Source organism: Aotus nancymaae, unplaced genomic scaffold, assembly GCF_030222135.1.
Source record: "Aotus nancymaae isolate 86718 unplaced genomic scaffold, 86718_ANA_hifiasm-v0.15.2.pri h1tg000040l, whole genome shotgun sequence".
NCBI classification, from domain to species: Eukaryota; Metazoa; Chordata; class Mammalia; order Primates; family Aotidae; genus Aotus; species Aotus nancymaae.
Genome location: NW_026988454.1, coordinates 55,196,093 through 55,219,308, shown reverse-complemented (window position 1 = coordinate 55,219,308; position 23,216 = coordinate 55,196,093). Strand labels below are relative to the sequence as shown.

The 23,216-nt window shown below is 39.7% G+C and overlaps 1 protein-coding gene across 4 annotated transcripts in view; it reads right to left on the bottom strand.

Annotated features, from left to right (window-relative positions):
• The window catches only part of LAMA4 (laminin subunit alpha 4), a 151,472-nt gene that overhangs the window by 60,642 nt on the left and 67,614 nt on the right, over positions 1-23,216 (bottom strand). For 2 of the 4 annotated variants that reach the window (XM_012438425.2, XM_012438424.2), the window contains exons 7-12: positions 21,390-21,485; positions 19,709-19,860; positions 17,540-17,650; positions 10,733-10,844; positions 7,939-8,106; positions 5,576-5,769 (exon numbers count right to left, since the gene is read on the bottom strand). In XM_012438425.2, the coding sequence (XP_012293848.2) occupies positions 5,576-5,769; positions 7,939-8,106; positions 10,733-10,844; positions 17,540-17,650; positions 19,709-19,860; positions 21,390-21,485 (833 nt within the window). Of the gene's footprint in view, positions 1-5,575; positions 5,770-7,938; positions 8,107-10,732; positions 10,845-17,539; positions 17,651-19,708; positions 19,867-21,230; positions 21,366-21,389; positions 21,486-23,216 lie in introns of those variants that run through there. The other 2 variants (XM_064360768.1, XM_064360769.1) reach the window with 2 other exon arrangements.

Below are 23,216 nucleotides of genomic sequence, written 5' to 3'. Positions count from 1 at the left end.
CTCTCACTTACCTTATATAGCATTAGACAGAAATGAATAAAATTACCTTTGAAACAAATATATTTCCACAGAAAAATGGTCAACTTGAACAAAGTAAAATGTTGAAAACGAATAATTATGAAAATGACATAATTATTACTATTTAATATGCTTCACTGTGCATATCATATATGAAAAAAATAGAGTTCCATGATCCCCCTGCCCCCCCCAAGGAAGAAACAGTCTTGGGAAGGTAAAGCTTGAATAGATGAGAATCCCTAAACAGTGCTTTTGAAAGAGTATTTTACTTTTAAAATATAGAATCTCATGTTCATCTGATAAGATTTTAATCATTCTGTTACTCTTTGGGATTAGAAGTAAGATGAAAAAACAATGTAATTGCTAGTTGTATGGCTACTGTTGGCACATGTCAAAATGATTAAGCTATGTGGGTTCTTTTTTGCTTTTGTATGAGAACTGAAATTTGGGAGTTATTCTTTTCTAGTCCATGCTGTAGGTGTAACAGTGAAATGTGAAATTAAAACACTTAAGTTTGGGCCGGGTGTGGTGGTGCGTGCCTGTGATCCCAGGTACTTGGGACGCTGAGGCAAGAGAATTGTTTGAACCTAGGAGGCGGAGGTTGTGGTGAGCCAAGATTGTGCCACTGCACTCCAGCCTGGGTGACAGAGCAAGACTCTGTCTCAAAACAACAACAACAACAACAACAACAACAACAGCAGCAGCAGCAGCAGCAGCACCCACTTAGGTTTGTTTTCTAAAACACAGAGTCACATTCCAGTAAGGTCAGATCCATTCCAATCTATTTGGTGTAGGAAAGATTATAAATAAAAAGTTGGATTTTAAATTTTGTTGGAAGGAATTAAAATTTCATGCTATTTAAACATGCAAAAGTATGCAAAAGAATGGTGAAAGTAGTGTTTAGTAATTTAGAAGTCCAAGTTAATATGAAATAAATGAGTATTTATAATCATGAAAAACCAGTGTACGTAAATCAAATCTGTATTACTTGAGAGTGCGCCAAGCATTTGTCCATCCACCCGTTCATCAACAAATGTAACAAATGCAAGTTATCGTGTTTGGTGCTAGAAGATACAATTTGTGCAAGGCAGGAGTGCTGTCCTCGGGTGCTCACAGTCTAGTGGGGTTAGACTAGATGCACGCGCGCACACACACACACACACACACACACACACAGTTATGCATTCAGCAATTAAAAGTGAGTCCCAGACAGGAACATAGAAGAATATATGCTGACTGTGATGAAGCCTGGTGGTCATTCCAGGTGTACAACCAGTGGCTGCACCAGTAGAGAGGAAGGAAGGACTCCTTCTGGCAGCCAGCATTCTTTTTTTTCTGAGACGGAGTTTCACTCTTGTCATCCAGGCTACAGTGCAACGGTGCAATCTCAGCTCACTGCAACCTCCGCCTCCCAGGTTCAAGCGATTCTCCTGTCTAAGCCTCCTAAGTAGCTGGGATTACAGGCACGCACCACCATGCCTGGCTAATTTTTGTATTTTTAGTTGAAACAGGGTTTCACCATGTTGACCAGGCTGATCTCAAACTTCTCACCTCAAGTGATCCGCCTGCCTTGACCTCCCAAAGTGCTAGGATTACAGGCTTGAGCCACAGAGCCAGTGTTTTAAACCTGGTGTTAAGATGGACTACCTGAATTTGCCTGTCAATCTTATACGTGTAAACAAGTGCACATTTTTCTCATGGCAGGGATATATGTGTGTGTGTGTGTGTGTGTGCATGTGTTCCATAGTTTTCACTGAATTCTCAAAAGGATATAAGACTGCAGCAATGTAGGAACCACTGGACTCAAATGAGTAGGCGAGGCGCTCTACGGAGGGAGACACTTAACCTGGCTTAAAGGCTAGACAGAATTACACAAGGATGAGAGAGATGAACAAAGGAGACACCATGAGCAAAGGCAGTAACAAGAAAAAGTGCATGGTCTCCAGCAGCTAAGACACAGAGTTTGTAGGAAAGTCAAGAAATACCACTGGAACAGTAGGTGGACTCAGACTATGGGTGGCTGAGGAATTTACCTTTCTTAAGTAGGAAGCCATTGAAGGCATTTGATGAAGTTTAATTATGTAGTTTCTATCCAATTAGAGAGATACCTTGAAATCGAATCTGGCAGTGACCTGAAGGGGAGAGAAGCCAGTAGCCTAGGCAAGGGGCAGTCCAAAATATCCACACGTGAGATACAGGACTGGAGAAATCACAGCTCACAGAACCCCAGAACAGGAGGGGCTGACTTAGAGTCTGGGGACTTGGAAGGGAGAGGAGAGCCCTGGACAAGAATGAGAAAGAATGAGAAAATAGGAAGGGAAATTGGAGCAAAAACGGTGTTGATTTTCAGCAGGTAATCGCAAGGCTAATCCATGTGGCTAATCCCGCAGACAGACACAAATATGAAAGTTCTGCTGTGGGGCTCAGTTTTAAATAAGGATGCAGACCCACAAATCAATCCCTTTTAAGGACTGAAACAGTGAGATTGGGTGAAGTCACTGAGGGAGGAGATGGGGGCAAAAGGGGTGCAGCTGTGGCTAATGCCAGATCCAAAGGTTAGGAAGAGGAGGGAGAACCAAGACAGAGCAGGGCTTTCAGATTCCTCAGTGCTATGCTGTTCCCTTCCTGAAATCTTGCTCATGCTGTTCATTTGTATGCAGTAGAAGGGTTTGTTTGGTAAAGTTAAAATGAGCACTACCATCTGTCTCAATCAAAAATGCCAAATTTTTGGTAGCCATATGCATAAGGCTTAAAAAAAAAAAAGACTGTGTAAGTTTATTTAAAAGCTATTTTGGCAATCATTCACTTTTAGAACTGAAGTGTCTTCATCTAGGTAACGCTGTCCTCTTGCTTGTTACATTTACAAAGTCCACTGTGCCCTGCATACACACTGACATTTACCAACCAGTAGCAAATCAGCTGCTTTGTGCCTATGCAGATACTTTGATTCTCAGTTTCTTGACTGTGTGTTACCCTTCCTGATTATGAAATTTACAAAGGACTTTTGGAGGTAAGATCTATTCCTAAAAATGAATCAAAAGAGAATTGAACATGTTAACACACAATATATGTGTTCTCTAGCACAAGGCTACATGGAAGACAAAGCACTTGGCTGAGATCGACAACTCACCATCTAAAATGAGAACCAAATACAGTTTACCACTATCAGTAGTATTAGTAACAGCAATAAATATTACTCCCTGAGGCTAAGGGCACAGCTGTGGTCTGACTGGGGTCTCCTACAGGTTATTTCTTGCCCTTGTCCTACCAGGACCAGTCTGGGTTGGCAGATCCACTTCTCATTTCCGGGCTTGCAGTACTGAACATGGTTCTGGGTCTTCATTAGTGAACCCTGGGAATTGTTGCATGAGGTTGCAGGTTGTTCCTCTCTTACTCAAATACCATAAATCTTCTCTTGGGAATAGAATAGTGTTATCCTGCAGGCTAGGGGTATGGGCTTAAATCTTTCAGGATGAGAAGAATCACTTATTATTTAGCCCTGAAAATGCATCTTCGATAAACTTGGGCACAATCTGACAAAACTACAGGATCCCTAAATTGGAAAGTCTTTAAGGTTTTCATTACATCAACACATTTTTACTGAGTTGTTACTTTGTGCCAGGCATTGTGCTAAATGCTCCATGATTCAAAGACAAAGAAGACATGATTCCCTTACTTTTTGGAGCCCTGAGTTCAGTGAGGAAGACAGATTCATTAGCAGATGATCACAATTCAGAAACAGAGCTGTGCAAAACATGTCATGGGATTGGAGTATAGGGTAGGTCTCCTGGAAGAAGTGATGCTTGAGGTAAGATTTAAAGGATAAGTGAGGTTAGCCAGATGAGTAGAAAAGAAAAAGCGGTCTCCATTCCAGGCAGGTGGAATAACTGGTAGTATGATATTGCCTGAACCTAATGTGTGAGGCAGAGAACATTAAGAGGTGAGGTTGAGGAGGCTGGTAGGGTCAGATCAGAGGGAGTCCCGAGTGCCACATGAAACAGCATAGACTCTTCTATAGGATAGTGTCTTTCAGAGGTTAACAATGAATTGTATGTTGCAACTTGGTACACATCTATAAGGCAGAACTGTGCTGAAACCTTACCTTACTATATGTGTTGCACTTTAATATTTTCTATTCCCTTGATTTCATCTTTCTATTCTTTACAAAAACTGCTGATTACAACCCATGAAACTTATTTTGTAACCCACGAAATGGTTCACAAGTTGCAGCGTCAAAAGCACTACTATAGGTGATGAGGAGAAAATGAAAGGTTTGATGAGCACACGCAGTTGTGGTCAGGCTATGACTAAGGTGAGCTGCTCTGGCAGGGTGGGGAGGATGGCTTGGAAGGAAGCAAGAATGGAGGAGAGAGAAGCAGAGACTGTTTTGGTTGAGACACAATGAAAGCCAGAACTAGAGAAGTTGTAGAGGAATGGAAAAGAAGGAAGAGAGCTAAAACATGTCAGATAGTAAACCTGGGAGGAACCTGTGGTTGACTGGGTGTGGAGGAGGGGAAAGAGGGGAACTTCAAGGGTGAGGCAAGTCCCAGTGATTCTTTTGAAACAGTATCTTGTGTTACACTTTTATTGTATAAGATAATCATGCCTTCACTTAACAAAAAAATGTTATCCCAACTGTATTACTCTAAAAAATATTGGCTAGGGGTTTGCTCCCATTAGCAAGTAGTCGTGATGAGTGTAATTCACTTTTATTTAAGAAATTTTACAAGGATTCTTACTGAGGTGCAATGATGACTGAAAATCACTCTGGAGAGCCTAGTTTAAGTGGCTTTTGCCAACCACAATACTACGTAACTGAATTCATGAATTTTTTCATAATTGGTTTCTATTTGTTCACAGTATTCTTTTCTCCCTAATCTTTTAAAGTATGTTCAAACATGCATATGTCATCCTATTAAAAGATGACCCCTCTTGAGAGTGGTGGTCGTGAGTACATGCATTGCTTGGAGTGGACACGTGACCACTACTAGTTCTCAGCCCTGTAGGTGTGGGCATGCACAAATTCTGGCCCCATGAGATGACCATCTTTGTAAGCTGTGACCACCTTTGCAAGCTACGACCATGTCTGGAAATTTTCCTCACCTCTCTGTATTTGCGTGGCCTTAGCAATTAGTCTCCTTATCCCTGCAGCTGCTGACCAGTCAGACTGTGAGATTTACTTATTGTGCCTTTTCAAAAATTACACATACCCAGAACACATGGTTTTGAGCTGCTTTGGCCTTCTAGTGCTCTCAGTATAAGAAAAGTTATGCATTGCTTACCCACTTGCAAGAACAACAGATCCATATACATGGACAAAAGCACCAGAACTACTGCATTCTTACCAAAGCAAGAACTAGACAATTATCAGTTTCAATTTGATTTTAGGAACACACACTTACGTTGGTAATTTATAGCAGCAAAAAAACCCCAATATTTTAAAATATAAGTATTTAAATATATCAATATTTAAAAATCTTTATATCAACTGCCCCTTCTTGGTGTACTGTCACACTGCTTACGCCTGAAACGCATTGGCGGTGGATGTCCACTGTACCTCGTGGTCCCGCTGCCTGGCTGCTGTGGCCCTGTTCATGTCTTCAGCATCCCTGACATGGTTGAGGGCCTGGTCAAGTGCTTCCTGGAGATCTGACAACTTAGCATTGTAGTCGTCCAGCTGCTCCAGGATGACAGGAAACAGAGTGCGAGTCTCATTGTGCAGCCGCTGCCAGCTCTCAGCTTGGCTCAGCACTGGGAAGAAACGGAGACAGAGGCTCAGTGTGGCTTTCTCCTGCCCTCTCCTATTCCTCCCAGCGTTTTGCAAAGGTGCAAAATTCTAAGGCCATGCCTTCTTTAGCGATGGAGATTGAAGCTATTCTTCACAAAAAATAGCTCCACCTTTTAGATTTGAAGTAAAAAATGATAGCTTTTAGGGTTTGGGAACCCTTGGATAATAGTCATTTGAAAGAAGGGTTTGATTAGTTTTCCCACAGAGGTGTGCTTTGTGTGAAAATCATGTCATTATACTGTGCTTATTATTATCCAGATTATTAATAATTTTACTGTGTAAAGAGGACTTCGGTATACTATGGTTTTTACTATTAAAAAAAACCCCAGAATTATCTGGTCAGTAATAAGGCAAAATAATGTTCATAACCACTCATTTTCTGTAGTTTCTCTAAGCAACCATTTAGTTAGCTCTACTAGGTCAAATCCAAACCATGATATTGGTGGAAAAAAGATTAAATGGCAATGATATGATATTCTTAAATTTTGCATGAGTCTTTCATTCTCTGCTCAGACACGTGTTGAATATATGCCTTTATTTCTGTTTTCTTCAGGGAATATTAGTTTGTCTTGTTGAGATTTTCTTCCATCACTGTAAGCAGAGCACAAAAGTTCCTGGCTGAGTGTAGAAAGTGTTGGAAAATGCATTCTAGGTGGAAGGAGGCGGAGTGGAAGATGTGATTGATCTCGCTTCTCCAGGGCAGGCTTGTTAAATTCCACAGTAGGCGATGAGCTTGGAAACATCTGACAGTGACTGACACCAGAGTTCTAGCCTTTTTGAGTCTGACTCAGAACTGGAGCCTGAGATTCTTCTTTGGTTTTTACCGTTTCTAAGACTTTACACATCTGCCACCGTAATAAACCTGTTTGTCAATAATGTTTTTCTACAGTATCACAATAATTGATAGCAGAAGTTGATAGTGACAATTGTGGGAAAACGACCTACTGCCCTTTGACACTTTGTGTGTCATTAGTCCCTTTGTAATCTAATGAAGCCTTCAGACGGCTTCTTACAGTGTGTTCTAAAATGCATAATATAAAATATATGGAACTTAAAAAGAGACTAATATATTTGGTAATATAATAACGTATATACTTCTTTACTAATCTCATAAGTAGCAAGATCTAGAGGTGGCTATAATAGCTACCATAATTTTGAGTTATTGGTGAATTTAAACAGTGTCATGAGATATCAGCAACAGCTAAAATATAATATACAAATCTGTGATTTATTTTGTTGATTGTGTAGATTAAGTCAATTATTTGCAACTCTTCCAATCAAGAGTGGAGTATATCTCTGTATTCCTTGAATTTGGGCGGGTCTTGATCAGTAATGGATGTGACATTGCTGAGCTCCAAGCCTAGGCTTAAGAGATCATGTGCTTTTCATTCTTGCCCTCTTAAAGCTGCTGCCATGTGAACAACCTGGACTAACCTTGTTGAGTTAAGCCCACATGAATGGAGAGGCCCAGCTTTCCCAGCCAGACTCAGACATCTGAGTGAGCTCAGCCAATAATTGTCACATGGAACAGAGGTGAGCTGTCCAGGTTAGGTCCAGCCTGAATTGCCAACCCATGGAAGCATGAGCAATAAATGGTTATTGTTTTAAATGAATGCGATCAGGGTGACTTGTTATAAGAGTAAGTGATAGCTGATATAGTGATCAAGCGATAGATACTACTATGGTTTGGTGCCTACATTCATCATTAAAGGAAATGTTAAATTTCCATTGGAGGCTAAAAGATAATTGAAAGTCATTCACGGTCTTCACTACATGAATGTTTCTGGGCTTGTAGCATTCCTGCCTTCTCAATAAAATTTCTTTTAATGTAGTTGCGGGAATTGATTTCCTTTAACCTTCTTTCTACTGTTTTATACATTTTCACCAACTGCTGTAGATTTGGCATCTCAGCTGTTTCTCAAGGGCTCAAAGTTGGGCCTGAATCTAAAACTCTTGGTTATAAAGTCAAATTGTCCTGAATGATTCTCTGTGGCCACATATAGATTCTAAATGGTTCTGAACACTGGAAATTGGTTGCTTTGACTAAATGTTGCCCTAGATTTAGTGTCCGCTCTTGGACCCACAAAGAGGGCAAACATGTGCTGGGTCAGCTACAAGAGGAATACACTTACATTCATGGGCCTCGTCTGCCTCCTCACCCACGAGCTCCCGTTGGGTGAGGAATGGTTGACGGTGTCTAATCTCCTCAAGCATCTTCTGGGCCAACACCAGCTTCTCAGAGACTTCTTTGGGGCTAAGTTCATGCTCTTCCCCATAATAGAGCATCTTGCTGTTGATCTCTGAAAGGAAGAACATGGTGAAACAAGGCAACAGGGAGAGATGACCAGGCACTAGAAATGCAAGGGAGTGAGGGCTGGTGGGCAAAGGGCAGGGCTGATCCTGAAATGGAAAGAGAGGCTTATTCAAAGGCAGCACACCAGTGTTCATGCTGTGAATCCCAGTGAGCATGGGAGCTCATCACCTATTCCACAAAGGAAGAAGACCCAAGGAAACCACTCTTCTCTGCTTCCCATGTGGTGTCTTCAGAATGGCAACTGGCTAATGCAAAGCCTTCTCTGCTTTCATCCTCATCTGGTTTCCACAGTGATTCGAGAATGCTAATATTTAGCATTAAATATTAATTCAAGGCATCCAAATCTGTGGTATTTGATTAGCTTGTTACATAAAATACTTAACCTGGAGAAAATGCTCAGAGATCACTCCTGTCATGGGTAAGATTATTAATGTATAGGAGTTATGAATTGTATTTTAGACAAAGATTTGACCAAAGCTTTAAGCCGAAATGAGAGCATATTAATAGCTGTCCAGATGAGTCTTTCAGATTATTTCACAGGCTAAATATAAAGTGGGGGTTTATTATAATATGATGGAGCTTTTGCTTATTAATATTTGTTTTTTGGCAATTGCTATTTGCCTTCTAGAGTGTGACTATTCTGGGTCATTTTCACCCCACTTCCATAAGTCAGGTCGAGGATTTTAGAACTGGAGAAACCACGGAGGCTCAAAGGGATTAGGTGACTTGTCTAAATATTAGCAGACTGAAATACATCTTTGAATCCCTCATTCTTACTATATGCGATGAGAAGAAAGGTATGTAATTGTCACCTCATTCTGCTACAGCTCCAAGAGGAAGCATTTTATCTTCCTGGCATAAATGAAACTGTGTGTCTTTGGTTTACTATGATCTATGTGGTTGGCCAGACAAGATGGGTAAACAAACACTGGTGTCACATAAATCATACCAGGATAAGGGGTTGTATTTTATGTGGATAATAGCTTGAAGGTCACCAGTGGTTATTTTAGAGATGGTTGGGAATAAGGAATGACATATAATTGGTGTTGTACAGCATTCCAGAATTATATAAAGAGATGAAACATTCACTCTTTAAGTAAAGTCTAAAATATTAACCAGTGAAATAAACTAAATGTAAATTTTTTTTCTAAGCTCTAGCATTTGCAATGCTAAATTTTTTGGCATTTTGATGCAAGTCTTCTATTTATCATTTTGGCCTGTTTAGTTTAGCCACTTGCAGTATAAATTAGAAAAGGGGAATACAGACAATAGTATTTTTGCCTTTGGTCTATGGAGACTATTCATACATTATTTTAAAAAGTTAAAAACTGATGGAAATTATTCTCATTTACATTTCTTTTGTATTTTTTCATCTTTTCCCATGCTTAAATGATCAAATAAGAGGATTCAGATCATTTCCAAATGAAACACTTTTGAATCAAAATATGGGTTACAATAGCAAAGGTGAATTATTTTCTCTGAATGGCTTACTAGGGTCCTGACATTTGCTGCCTAGAGAGGCATTTATTTATGAGTTGGATAAGGTCATGTAATCTTCTAGGTTCAATCTTACTTTTTGAACAAATCAATAGTAACTCTAAAATACTATCGAAAAAGAACATTTTGTCAGGAAATGCAAAAATATGAGACATGAGAGAGGATGTGAGTGAGGAGTGTTTGAATTGCATGTCATTTGCTTTTATTGTTTATTATAGGCACCAAAGGAAACATGACAAATGATTAATCTTGCTTTTATGTATCCCTTTGCATGGAATATGCCCCAGTATAAAGACATGAATCTCCCACTGTGGGTCCCTTTACTGCCATTGTGCCCTGGAATGCACTTGGTGTTGTCATCCAGCCCTTAATATATAGTATACTAAAAACTATGGAAATGCAGATACTGGATCTTAGCAAACTCTCACCCGAGGAAATCTTTGTCCTAGAACAGATGAAATCTGCTGCATTCTGCTGGTAAATTGCAGGCTAGCTATTAGTGCACTGTTAAGACAGTCTTCACGATTATCCTGCATTTATTGGAAGTGAGAGCACAAATTTAAGTAAACCTCCAAGAAGGAAGGTACAATCATTCACAATGCTTTAGGACAAAGAAATCTCCCACAGCCCTCCTCCTTCCTTTTCTTCTGGGTTGGCGGCCCAAGCAAGTTGTCTGATTGGTCTTTGGGAAAGCCCATCATAGAAACAGCTTGTGATGACTTGAATCAACTGACAGTTTACTGGCATTCTAAAGCCAATGTTTTTCCCTGCAAGTAACTGAGAAAAATCTGTGACTCCTACTCAACTTTTGCGTTTTAGAGACACCATAGCATGCAGTCTCCTCTGTCAGAAGGGTATTCTGTGAAATGCCTAAAAAGGTAATGATTTTATACATTGATTCTTGAACATCAACAGATAGGGAGCAGGGATGAGTGCTCAGAAATCCCAGATAAACAAACTTGAAATGAAGACCTTATACAAGTTTAAACCCATAATGCTGTATCAGCAAGTTCCTGGCACACAGCAAACACCTAACAGTAGTCATTATTTCTACTGTTGTTAATAACATGAGTGTTTCCTTGATATTAAAGTGAACCAGAAGAGAATATATTTACCTTGGATTTTATCCCTCATATCATGGGCTTGCTCTACAAGCTGACTTGTGTGGTTAATGGTGTCCATGCTTTCCTTATAAACCAGTTGCCCTTTTCTGGAGGCTTGATTTTCCTACAAATAACCCATATAAAGCCTGGATTAAATTTATGAGAAAAGAATGTTGTATAAGCACATATGAGGGTGAGCAGGCACAGTGTATTCCATAAACATACATCTTCCTGGCATGTGAAAGTTCTATAACATATAAAATGGTCCCAAAAATGATACATGAAGGCCAATGTGATGGCCAGTTTTGTTTTTTTTCAAATTTTTAATTTTTCCCTAAGTTATTGGAGTACAGGTGGTATTTGGTTACATGAGTAAGTTCTTTAGTGGCGGTTTGTGAGCTTTTGGTGCCCCTATCACTGGAGCAGTATACACTGCACCGTATTTGTAGTCTTGTATCCCTACCCACTCCACGCTTCCCCCGAAGTCCCCAAAATTCATTGTATCATTTTTATGCCTTTGCGTTCTCACAGCTTAGCTCCCACATATCAGTTAGAACATACAATGTTTGGTTTTCCATTCCTGAGTTACTGCACTTGATGGCCAGTTTTAGAATGACAGAATAAAATCAGGTGCTGTTCCTATACCATCAGTCACAGTTCAATCCCAACCAACTGCCTTTCATATGTAATTTGTTCTTTGAATTTTTACTGCATCTCCAGGTGCTGGACTAGAAAATCGCCCATGTCCGCTGATCATTTTGACATTGTGCTGACTGAAGAGCTTAAAGTTTCAAAGAGAAAATTGTTGAAAAAATAGGCAGATTTTGAAATGCACCATGCTTCCAGTGGCTCCTGGGTGGTCCAACCACTGCTGAAATTGAACTACCACAGAGATTTCAAGGATTATTCTCACTGGGCTAAATGCTATTTTCAGTGCTTCATTCCAAATTCCCATCAACATTGATGGCACTTGTGTACAAATAACTGCTAAAGCAGATTTGGCTCAGTGTGAATGGAGCTCTTCTCCGAGAAGCTGCTTCTATTCTCTCAACTTGGGAGATCCTGTTTCAGAGATCTCACACAGTATTTGTCAAAAATAATGCCCAAATCAAATGTGGCCTCTGAAGAAAGGGTTTGTGTGGATGTCTGTGGGTATGTATGTGTTTTCATGTGCGTGGTGAAGGACAGAACGTGATCTAAGAGCACAGAAATGATTCGAGGCCAGGACACCACCCTGTATGCACAGCATGGGCAACATGTACTTCCTTTTGGGATTTGAAAGGCTGATCTATGGGTTATATTTAAGAGGAAGAGGAGTTCTTTAGTTTGGCGTTTAGTAAAATGCCCACTTGCCTTGTCTGGTGCTTTTTGGCTCAGCTCTTTAAAAACTGCTGTAGGAACTGTGGGGTGATCTGCTACACAGAGCGCTGGTAGACCCATTGTACAGTTTCCTGAGGATAGGGAAGTGGTTGTTTCAGACTTGCCTCCTTTCACCCAGCATTTTACTCAGAGGATGATGCCATGATTTTACCAGGAACATTTTTACACTCCCCAGGAATAACCCAAGCGAGTGGCCCTCTCAGATGGTCAGGGAAGAGAATGCAGAAATGGTGTTATAGCAAACACATGCCCAGAGGCTTTTTTCCAGGCAGGTCGGTAATCCCCTCCCTACAGAGCAGGGTTCCCGGAGTCATGGAGCCCACTGTGCAGTGGTAATGGGGTTATCAGTCCCTTCATAAATTGTGGGCTCTCTGAATGGACACCGCTTTCTGAGTCATGATATTCCTTCCTCCAATTCTAGTCTTTTTCTTGGGTTGTTCCAGTGCTTTCCAGAGAAACAGTATTTGTGGTCATTTTGGAATTAAATACGCAGAAACTAAAATAAATCTTAATGTTACTCCTCCCTGCTTTTAAAAAATATGGACACAAACATTTAAAAATTTAGAATTTTTAATAAATTCATCTTTGATCCAGTTTAAGTTATATTTGCAAAGCATAACACCTCTAGTTTTTACTTTGGCTTTATACTTCAAAGTAAAGCTCAATTGTTATTCCTGTGTCATTAAACTTACTATTTTTTGATATGGAATCTTTAACTGAAGTGATGAGAGACAGCTGAAAAACGTCATGCCTGTAAGAAAACCTCTTCTTTCTGACAAACGCCAGAGGGCGCTGAGATATAGGTAGATAGAGATAAATAGATACTGATATACTGTATATATGACTCAATCAGTGGCAAAGAGGAACCCATCTATTCCTTTACATTGTGAGATTACTGAATCTAACCTACAGTGATGGCTTATTTGAATGCTTATTTTTTTCTGTAACTTTGCCTGAAAGAAAAATAATGACATAGGCACATGGTAAAACAAATATGCCTTGGTTTAAGAAAAGCTGAAATTAAAAAATTACCTTGCAACTGTAAACCAGTTGGTGGTTTACATCACAAATGTATTAGTCATTTGCTTACCTCAACAGTAAATCATTCTTGTACATATTTGATATAAAAGTGCAAAGGGTGTCTTGGTAATATAGTACATAAAAGGTAGATTATGTGAGGGTGATAACCAATATCTAGGGTGATCATATATTTTATGGTTCAACCTGGGGTCTTTTGCACATGAAAGGGAGAACTTTTAGTAATCACTCTGGGACACAAGCATAAACAGCAATGGTCCTAGACAAACCGATAGTAAAAATATTGGTGTGCTACTTCAGAATTTGTACAGTAATATCTACTTCTACCTACCTCCTAAGCATTAATGACTTCTGAATTCCTTTCTGGCCCTGATTATCCTCTGAGTTGCAGATTCACGTCTCTATCTGCCCTCTGTGCACTCACAGATATTTCACTTTTAAAATGTCCAGAGTAACCCATTCGTATTCTTAGTCATCCATATCTCAGGATGGAGCTTCTCTCTTTGCCATTTCTCACCTCCAACTGACTGGTCACCAAGTCAGTTTTATTCCACTTGCCGTTCTGGCCTCTCTTTCTCTTTTCCATGACCACAGTCTCAGTTCATCCTTGTTCTCTGCAAATCCTTTTCAAATAAAGGCAAGACAGCCTTTATTTATCCACTACTCTCTTGTCTAGACCACTGTGGTGATCTTCCAAGCAGTGCCCCTGTTTTCAATCTTCACTGGCTAGTCCATCATTCACACTACGAGGGAGGTTTCTAAGGTGTAAATCTGATCAGCTCATTGTTCTGGGTAAATATTTGAATGACTTCCAGAGTCCACAGGCTGAAGTCCCCATGGTTATGAGCATGGTTGAGAAGGTTCTTCACAATCGGGCCTCTGACAGCCTCTTCAGCATTATCTCTTGCTCTCTGCCTTACAATTAATCTTCCACAAGGCCAAGGCCAAGGCCACAGTACCAGTGCCAAGAACATAGCATGTTGCTTCACATCTCTCTGTTCTCATAGCGCTTATCTCTTGCTCGGAAGTATTTGAGAAACTCCTACTCATTCTCACCTTCTCTGAGAAGCCTGTACTAGTGTATCCCTGCCAAAATAGTTCACCATTTCTTCCTTAGAGTAATGCTTTAGACACCATGTTTCTCTTATTATAATTATGCTTTTACATATCTGTTTCCCTGCTAGACTGAAGCATCTTGAAAGCAGGGCCTTATTATCAGGATATCTAGCCCCTAGCACAATAACTGTTATATACAGATGTTTAATAATGCTTCTGGAATAGAAATGTAAACAGTTGTCCCTCAGCATCCAGGGGGGATTGGTTCCAGGACCCAGCCCCCACAGATACCAAAATCCATGGTTGTTAAAGTCCTTTTTATAGAAAGGTGTAGTATTTGCAATACTATAACCTATGTACAGCCTTCCATATTCATTATCTCTAAATCACCTATAAGGCCTAATGCAATGCTTATACATCACTTCATTCGTTTGGATTCAAAGTAATACACAGCATATGATAAATTTTAATTTTGCTTTTTGAAACTTTGTGGAATTTTTTTCCAAATATTTTTGACCCATGATTGAATCCACAAATACAGAGGGCCAACTGTACTTAATTTTGTCCTGCCTTTTTGGCAGGACCAGAGATGAGGTTCAGGTGCTTTTGAATCTTGGAGATAGCCTATGTTCCTTTTAGTCCTGTGGATCTCTTTGTATGAATTGACATTCAGGGAGCTTCTGCTGTGATTTAAGGATTAGAAGTGGAGGAGATGGCACAGCACCTCCTTAGCCACCCTTGGAGACTGTACTTTGTGACTCTGGGCTCTACAGTGGACCTTCAAGATCCGAATGGCGAGGGGCAGCACTGAGATTGAGAGAGGGCCACATCTCACCTCTGCCTGTAGCCCAGTGACACTCTGACCTTGAGCACGGTGGCTCTGGGAACATGGAAAAGTAGAATTTTGGCATGATCTTTGGAATTTTCATTGCAAACAAGATCAGCAGCAGCAAAAGTGAGGATATTTTGAGCACTGGGTATTTATGAACACAGACGAATGGACATCTTTTAGGGGAATCCCAGACATAAGTGGTGGGAAAGGGCTGTAGGACTTCCCAATAGGAGGCTGGAGGATTTAGAAATGGAAGTTGAGACAAAACTGGTAGCTAGGTGAATGTAACTTGTGCGATCTAGGCCACATAAAATCCATGTGGAAGGTAATTTGCAAAAAGAAATACTACTTGTCAAGTTCAAGGGGTGATATTACTGATTTTTATCACTGTGAGTATACACAATGAAATCCTTTACTCGATTTAAAGCCAAATATTAGTTACTTTCTTGATACAAGGCTTTCTAAGATAAAGTTTTCCTTAAATCTAATAATCAATCATGGACTTTTCTAGACTAAAGCCTTGAAGAATGCTTAAAAAAAGTCATTAAGACCAGCTCTGGGCGTTTGTTTTGAAATGTTTCAGCAGGTTTTTGCACCATCAGGACTGTAGTTAGAACATTATAGTCAATAAAAATTGATGGAAACAGCCGGGTGAAAGTTCCTAGTAGCTTTATCATCAACCTTCTGTGTTGGTGGTCTGTTCTTGTTGTCTGGGAGACTTTTCTACTGTGATGTCACTTTCAAGCGTACATTACTTCCTCCCCACCAAAGCCTGCATTTAGCTTACATTAGAAGTGGGGAAATTATAACAAAAGGATCAGGAACTCCACTGGAGTTGTGGGAGATGCTAATCTTGGTGAAAACATTTCCTCAAGTGTTTTCTTGAAAATTCTTTCCTCAAGAAGGAATTAAGGCTAGGGGTGGTGGTTCATGCCTGTAATCCTAGCACTTTTGGAGGCTGAGGTGGGTAGATCACCTGAGGTCAGGAGTTTGAGACCAGCTGGCTAACATGGTGAAACCTATCTTTACTAAAAATACAAAAATTAGCCAGGTGTGGTGGTGTGTGCCTGTAATTCCAGCTACCTGGTAGGCTGAGGCAGAATCGCTGGAACCCAGGAGGTGGAGGCTGCAGTGAGGCAAGATCGCATCACTGTACTCCAGCTTGGGCAACAAAGTGAGACTCTGCCTCAAAAAAAAAAAAAAAAAAAAAAAAAGAGAATTAAGATACTTTTAGCAAGTTTCAACCATATCTGATACCAAAATGAAGTAACAATGAGTTTCCACAAAGATTTATTTATTGGTATTTCCTTTGCTATTTAAGAGATTTCACTGCTCTTCAAGCCCTAGTGATTGGATTAATATGTGCCATTTTCATGTGCACTTAAAAATGGATGAATCTTCCAAGGGTACAATTAGAGTAACTTGCATTTTTAAAAGCATAATCTCTTAAAGGGTTAGGGGTACAAGGTCAAAAGAGAATACTATTGGTATTTTATATTTTTATTTTTGTTGAACATGAGAATTGTTTATAATGTCAAGTACCAGTTTCTGAAAGCAGCAATTCTGAAGTACTCTGGCGAGCACTGGTGGAGCATCGTTAGGAAAAAAAAAAAAAACCGTGTTAAACATTCTAATATGCTAAATATGGTGCCTTGTGACTTAGTTTGCAGTTTTAAAATTAGTAAAGCACATGGATGGATATTTTTCCATTAGGCTCTTGTGGAGCGCATTGAATAGCCTCTCACATTGACTCTGCTCCTGTTTTAATGTTTTTCCTGTTCATTCATGACAGCTTTTACAAGTTGTATTTTCCTCAATATTTTTTCTCTGTCTAGTTGTCTTTTTTGTTTATTTAGTTGTTTTATTGGATATTTAGATTTTTATCTTGTCAAATCTATCTTTTTATTGTGTTTAAGTCTTCTGTTATTCCCTTTCAAGGTTTAATAAGTATTTTATTCTATTTTTTTGTGGATTTGAGATTTATACTCAACTCTTTAAACAGACTAATTTATTTTAGTCGATGGTGTAAAGGGATAGTTGAAAGTTTTCTTTTTTTTATTTCCTGCGGAAAGAGTGAAATTGCTTTTTCAGGACATTTCCTTTTCTTTCCATTTGTCATTTAATGTATACTTTAACCAATATTTAAATTTTATATTCTATATAATAAATTTTAATTCTGGATGCGCTATAGCTCTTAGTCATAAGATGCCTTGGCAAACAGCTGAATGAGCATCCTAATTAAACAAATCAACAGTATTAACCAGCAGCAACTACACAGAAAACTCTCCATAAACATAGCTTTTCAAGAAAACCAATCAAAATGGGAAGAGGCGGTAGAGACTGAGTATGCTAACTTTCTCTACAGGTCTGGTCTTGATTTATTTTAAGGCACATGGGTCACTGCATTTTTTCTGGGCTGTGTTAAGCCTCAGTCGTTTGTGACCAGCCAGCCTCACATCAGCTAAATCCTTTCTTTGAAGGCTGTCCCAGAAACTGAATACATACATACGTACCTTTTCAACTAATTCCTCTACATCAGACAGAAGGCTTTTCATCGTGTTCTCAGCATTGTTGATTTGTATCTTTCTTAAGGCATATTGGTTTTCTCTTTCTGACAATTTTGTCTGCAGAAAAATGTGTTTTGAAAACAATTAGTCAATGTGCACACCAGGTTTTAAAAAATGTACATAAAGCTCTTTCAGTGTGAGAGGACCCAGAGTAGAGTGTGGGGCTCTTTTCTCAAAATAGTGGGGTCCACAGGCTGCTGCAGCTTGGTGTGAAGGGCGGGGTCTGCAGAGGGGACTGCAGCCCTTAGGGGCTAAAATTCTGCAAGCTCCACTAGACCAGGGGTGCTGGTCAGAGGCTGGGTTGACCATGGGGAAAGGGCTCCTTTTTCTAATTTGTGCAAAGGTACAATATAGGTTGGTAGTGGCCCTGGGTGTTCCGAGCTTTAGAATTTTAATTTTGTCAGGTCTGGAAGAACTGACAAGCCCACCAGGATTGATGTAAATGGAGTACAGAAATTAACTTTCTTCATTTTAATGCAAGTGTCTTTATTTCAGACCCCTTGCCTTGTCCTTTTTCATTTTTGAGGAGTTTGGTCTAAATGTGGCTTTACTGAGCTTACTTGGGAGAAAGCCCTTCAATCTTGCCACTGACTTCCTGTCAGCCATAATGATTCCTATCTTGAAGTTTTGCCTTTGAGGAAAGAGAATCTGAGTGGTTTCAGGAGGTCTGGGTCTGGGTGACTCACCTGGGAGGTAGTGTCTTCATGTGTCCAAATAGGTGAGTTTGGACAAGAACAATTTCTAAGTTTAGAATAAAATTCATACTAAGATTCTATCCAGGCTACAATTCAATTTTTGTTTTTGTTTACACTTTACATATTTGGCCAACTGCTGTGGATATCATTTGCACCTCCAAAAAGCAATGAGTACTTAGTATGCCAGGTATTGTTCTAACTTCTCTACATATATCAATTCGTTGAATTCTCTCAACACATGAGACAGATGCAATAATTATTCTCAATTCCATAGGAGGAAACTGAAGAATTAAAGAGGTTAAATAAATTATCTATGGTCACATAGCTAGCGGGTGTCAGAGCTGGTATTTGAACACAAGCAATCTAATTTCAAAGTCCATGCTCTTAATCATTTTCCTAAATTGACTAAAAAGGTAAAACAATGTGCTGATATTCTATTTTCCCTCAGCTAATAATCATTGTTTTAAAAATATCCTTTGGTTGTAATAGAAGCTCATGATTTAGTGGGAAAGAAAATGTTTAAATCTTAGCTATATAGTCATCCATTGGTAGTTGAGGGAGATTGGTCCCCGGACCCCGTGGGGATGCTCCAGTTCCTGATATAAAATGGCCTAGTATTTGCAGATAATGTAGTACAGCCTCTAGAATACTTTAAATCATCTCTAGATTACTTGTAATACTACTTATAATATTAACACAATGTCAATGCTATGTAAATAGTTGTTATACTATATTTTTTATTTTATTGTTGTATTTTTTATTGTTTTTTCAAAATATTTTCCGTCTGTGATCGGTTGAATCTGAGGCTGTGGAACCTGTGGATATGGAGGGCCAACTGTGTTACTGTTTTTTTTTTTTTTAAACTTTTGGCTGCTTTTAATTTGTTTACTAGCTATTAACTAGTAGATCTATCAGGAGAAACAAGGTATGTGTATATGTCTGTGCATTGGAGTGTGTATGAGAAAATGAGAGATAATGTGTGTAAATGAGAAGGAAAGGTGGGTGGGTGGGGGTTGGTAAGGAGAGAGAGAGAAAAAGAAGGATGCTTCTAGATAAACTCAAAACCTTGCAAATTAAGGCTAAGGAAATGGTAGCCTTGTGGTACCATTTGTGATAATGACTTAAGTAATGTATGGCCACACCAAGGAAATAAGTGTTTCTCTTTCCTCAGTAGTTTCATGCACAGATACTAGTCTTTTAGTAATTTCATTTTCTATATAAATTATTTTGTAGATAGTAGCTCTCGTTTTGACCCAACCTCATAGTTACAATCAACTTTTCATAATTTCCTATGAAATTACTTATGTTATGTATGTTAGACCTACAGGTACAGATACAAAAAGGGGTAGAAGGAGTTACTAGGTGTGGGCCTGTGAAGCCAGGATGAAAACAGAGTGGAAGGTAGAACATTCCTGCGTACTTTGAGGAGGTAGATGGTGGTGTTGATTTCATTCACGTGCCTATGAGCGGCGGCCCCAGAGGATACGCTTAGCACCCCGGATTTGCCTTCCTCAATGGAGAGCGCTGCTAACCGCAGGTCATCAGTCAGGTCCCAGACGCACTTATCACAGCCTGGAGGTGAAAGAGGCATGCCATTTCTTCAAATCACAAGTCAAAAGCATGCTGAAAGCAGGCCGTTATAGCAGAACATGAATGTCTACCTCCTTGGTTAATATCATTTTTATTTTCGTCTCATGAAGAGCTGTAATTCTATTCTTGTCAGGCTTTGGTATCTTGCTTGGTGTTAGCTAGTGAAGACAGCTATTTGCTAGACGCCCCTTCTCTCCTATTAGCTTTTCTCAGTCAGTACTTAGGGGCTAGCACCAGGCTTCTCCCCACTCCAAGGAGGGTACAGCTCCTCCCCACAGCCCCACTTCCTGGCAGGATGAACACTTCAGCACCGGGAGGTCTGAGGGTATCACTGTGAAAGTTGCTTCCTGACATCTGATGAGGGTGCCAAAGTTCAGGCTGAACCTGGATATGTGGGGAGGCAGGTCCCAGTTCCTCATCACTTCTCACTTTTCACATTTGAGTTCCTCTGAACACTGTCATCACCTCCAGAACCCAGGGCCTCCCTGCAATTCACTCACAAGGACCACACGCTGTGTTTCGGAATTGCCATGACCACTTTTTGCAACTTGCCTGTTCCCAATCTCTTTCCTTTAGATGGTGCTCTCCTCTAGAGGTGTGATAAAGGGAGACTGGCGTGTTAATGGTTGTTAATATGTTAATTTGTTATTTGAAGTTTAACATGATTTTACTCATATGCTCTCTCAAGGGAGTGAGTCCCAGTCAGCACTTCAGGCTTGGTCAGGGGGAGATGCTTAGGGCCAGGCAGGCATCTTGATGTTCCAGTTGGCCTTGCCTAGGGAGCCACCCATTCAATCAGTGGGTCAACTTGGCATTGCTTGTGCCTCACATCCTATGGCGTCTTCTAAGATGTGATCCAATCATAATGTTTATCTCTTCTGCTCAGAGGCACTGAGAGACTAAGATACTTTTGTTTAGGGGAGGGGATGCCTACTATTAAAATAGGTTTTAAACCAAAAGTTTTGTTCCCAGTATAACTCCTCATGATTTAGATAACAACAGGAGTGCCAGAGAAATCCAGGGAAGATAAAAGGCAGCTCCATTTTGTAAAGCCTGAATGTTTACTTCTGCTCCTACTTCAGATTTGGGGTAACTTGGGAGAAGCCACTTAAATCTTTTGGTATCTCAGTTTCCCCAGGTGTTGTAAAGCATTGTCTGCACATCATATTATCTGAGGACCTGAAGAGACAATATAGAAAAGGAGCTAAAAAGAGCTCTGTCACTGGGATTTGTGTTTCTGACTTTGCCTTTACCCAATAGGTAAGATGCTGAATGTAAAGACGGGTTAAAATAGAGCTACGCAAATGTAAACCACCCATTTGCCCAATGGAATCAGGTGGACCACCAAGTACTTGGTTCAAGATCCATTTGGTTGAGGTGCAGAAAGGGTTACATCCAGGGGTGGGACTCAGCAGTTTCTAGAGAGTGATAATTGCATAGCGCTTCTTAATCTCACACCTGCAGCACATTAGAGAAAGTGGGGTTAGTCAATCATGTATTGTTATTTTTACTTATGGTTGGGCAGTCCATGCCTGTAGGGGGTTCAAAACCTTCTTCCAAGCATTCTCCGGTTACGCTGTCACATGGGCCTCCTCCGCAGTTGCATACTATGGGAAACAAAAACAAGAGACGAGAGATTCACTTCTTAATGCTTAAAATATGGCAGTATTTTCCTGGTTTCTAGAAATACTGGCTATTAGTGTATAATTCTTCAATGGGGATTAATTACATTCTTCCTTAAGACTGTGTAGACTTTATGATACAGAGATTATGCCCTTCACCCAATTAAGCTCCAGCCCAATGAGATTTTCAAAGGTGACCCTGGGCAAAATCGAATCTAAGTTTTTTAGGATTTCTCTCCCAACATGTTGGGATTCTGACATGACAGTGCAATTGCTTTAGTCCAAAAAATTCCTCTTAAGTTTCACAAGGCTCTAAATGACCATGGAACAACTCATCATTCAACTGGAAATTGAAAGCCATCCCTTCCTTGCAGACCGATACTCCAGTTTAATTTAACTCGGGGGTTGATCATTGCCAAGTGCGAGGGAGGAGCAGCTCAGCAAGGCGTGAGTGAGGAGGCCCAGGAGCAATTCTTGGCTCACACTGTGCTTGACCTTTGGCAAGACAGACTCCAAACCTACAAATGACATCTATCAGTGCAATAAGAATAATGTGCTGGAAGGAATCAGGAATGTTTTTACATGAATTTAGAAGACCTGGGAGCCCATTATTTATCCAGTGATAATTTTCTATAATGCCTTTTGGAAAAAGCAAAAAGAAAAACCCAATCTCATCAGACTGTTCAATTTCCACTGAGTTTCCATGTGGGAATCAATTTATAATATTTAAAGAGGAATTCTCTTACTATCTATGGTAGCAATTAACTGGAATAGAATTATGCATTTCTCCCCACTTCTTAACTGTCTTTACAGAATAATCATAAAAACCAGCTTCAAAGAGACATCTATTTATTACATTTCATCTGTTTAATGTTCCACAAAATGCAGATTTATTAAACCATTCAGCAAGATCATGCTTTATTGCTTCTAAAATTAGCTTCTCTTCCACGAGTGATGTGCATCTTTGTAGATTACACACAAGTTTAGTAAATGTTTTGAGAATCAGGATGTCAACCTTCCAGGCTTTGGTTTTGCCAACATTATTTCTGATGTCTGCCTTCTCTCCCTTTAGCCTGACTAGACACAGTGCTCCTTCCTTTCTGCTGTCATTCTCAGGGTTATGCCTCTGTGCACATTGCTTTCTTGTAGACATGTTTACTTTTATTGTGACTTCTGCAGAACATATGTGTTACATTTTTTGATTTAAAACTCTTTACTCCTTGAATCTTTTCAAGTGGAAATCTGTTTCAGTGAGAGGATTTCTTAGAGGCATGCCACAGGAGTACAATACCTCCTGCTCTCCCTCCCTCCCTCCCCTCAAAGTCACATGAGCATAAGAAATACTCAATCTCAGCCTTCCCGTATTCTTAGAGGAAAGCAATCTACTTCACTTCTGAAGAGCTTCACTTTATGTGGCAAGTGGATTGGAGACATGACGAATAAAATTTGTGCATTTTAGTCTAATCGAAGTCTAAACAGAAAGATTTTTTATGCTATCCTTGAAATATTTACTCTTATAATTTGAGGAAATTGGAGGGTGGTGGTGATTAAATGGTACCCTTGGCTTGCTAATTTGTTTCATGAAAATCTTGATTTTAGCCAAACATAACTGAAAGTGATATAGCCCTCAGAATAAGAATACTGATTTGAACTATGCAAGATTTCTTTTCTTTCTTTCATTTTTTCTTTCTTTCTTTCTTTCTTTTTTTTTTTAAG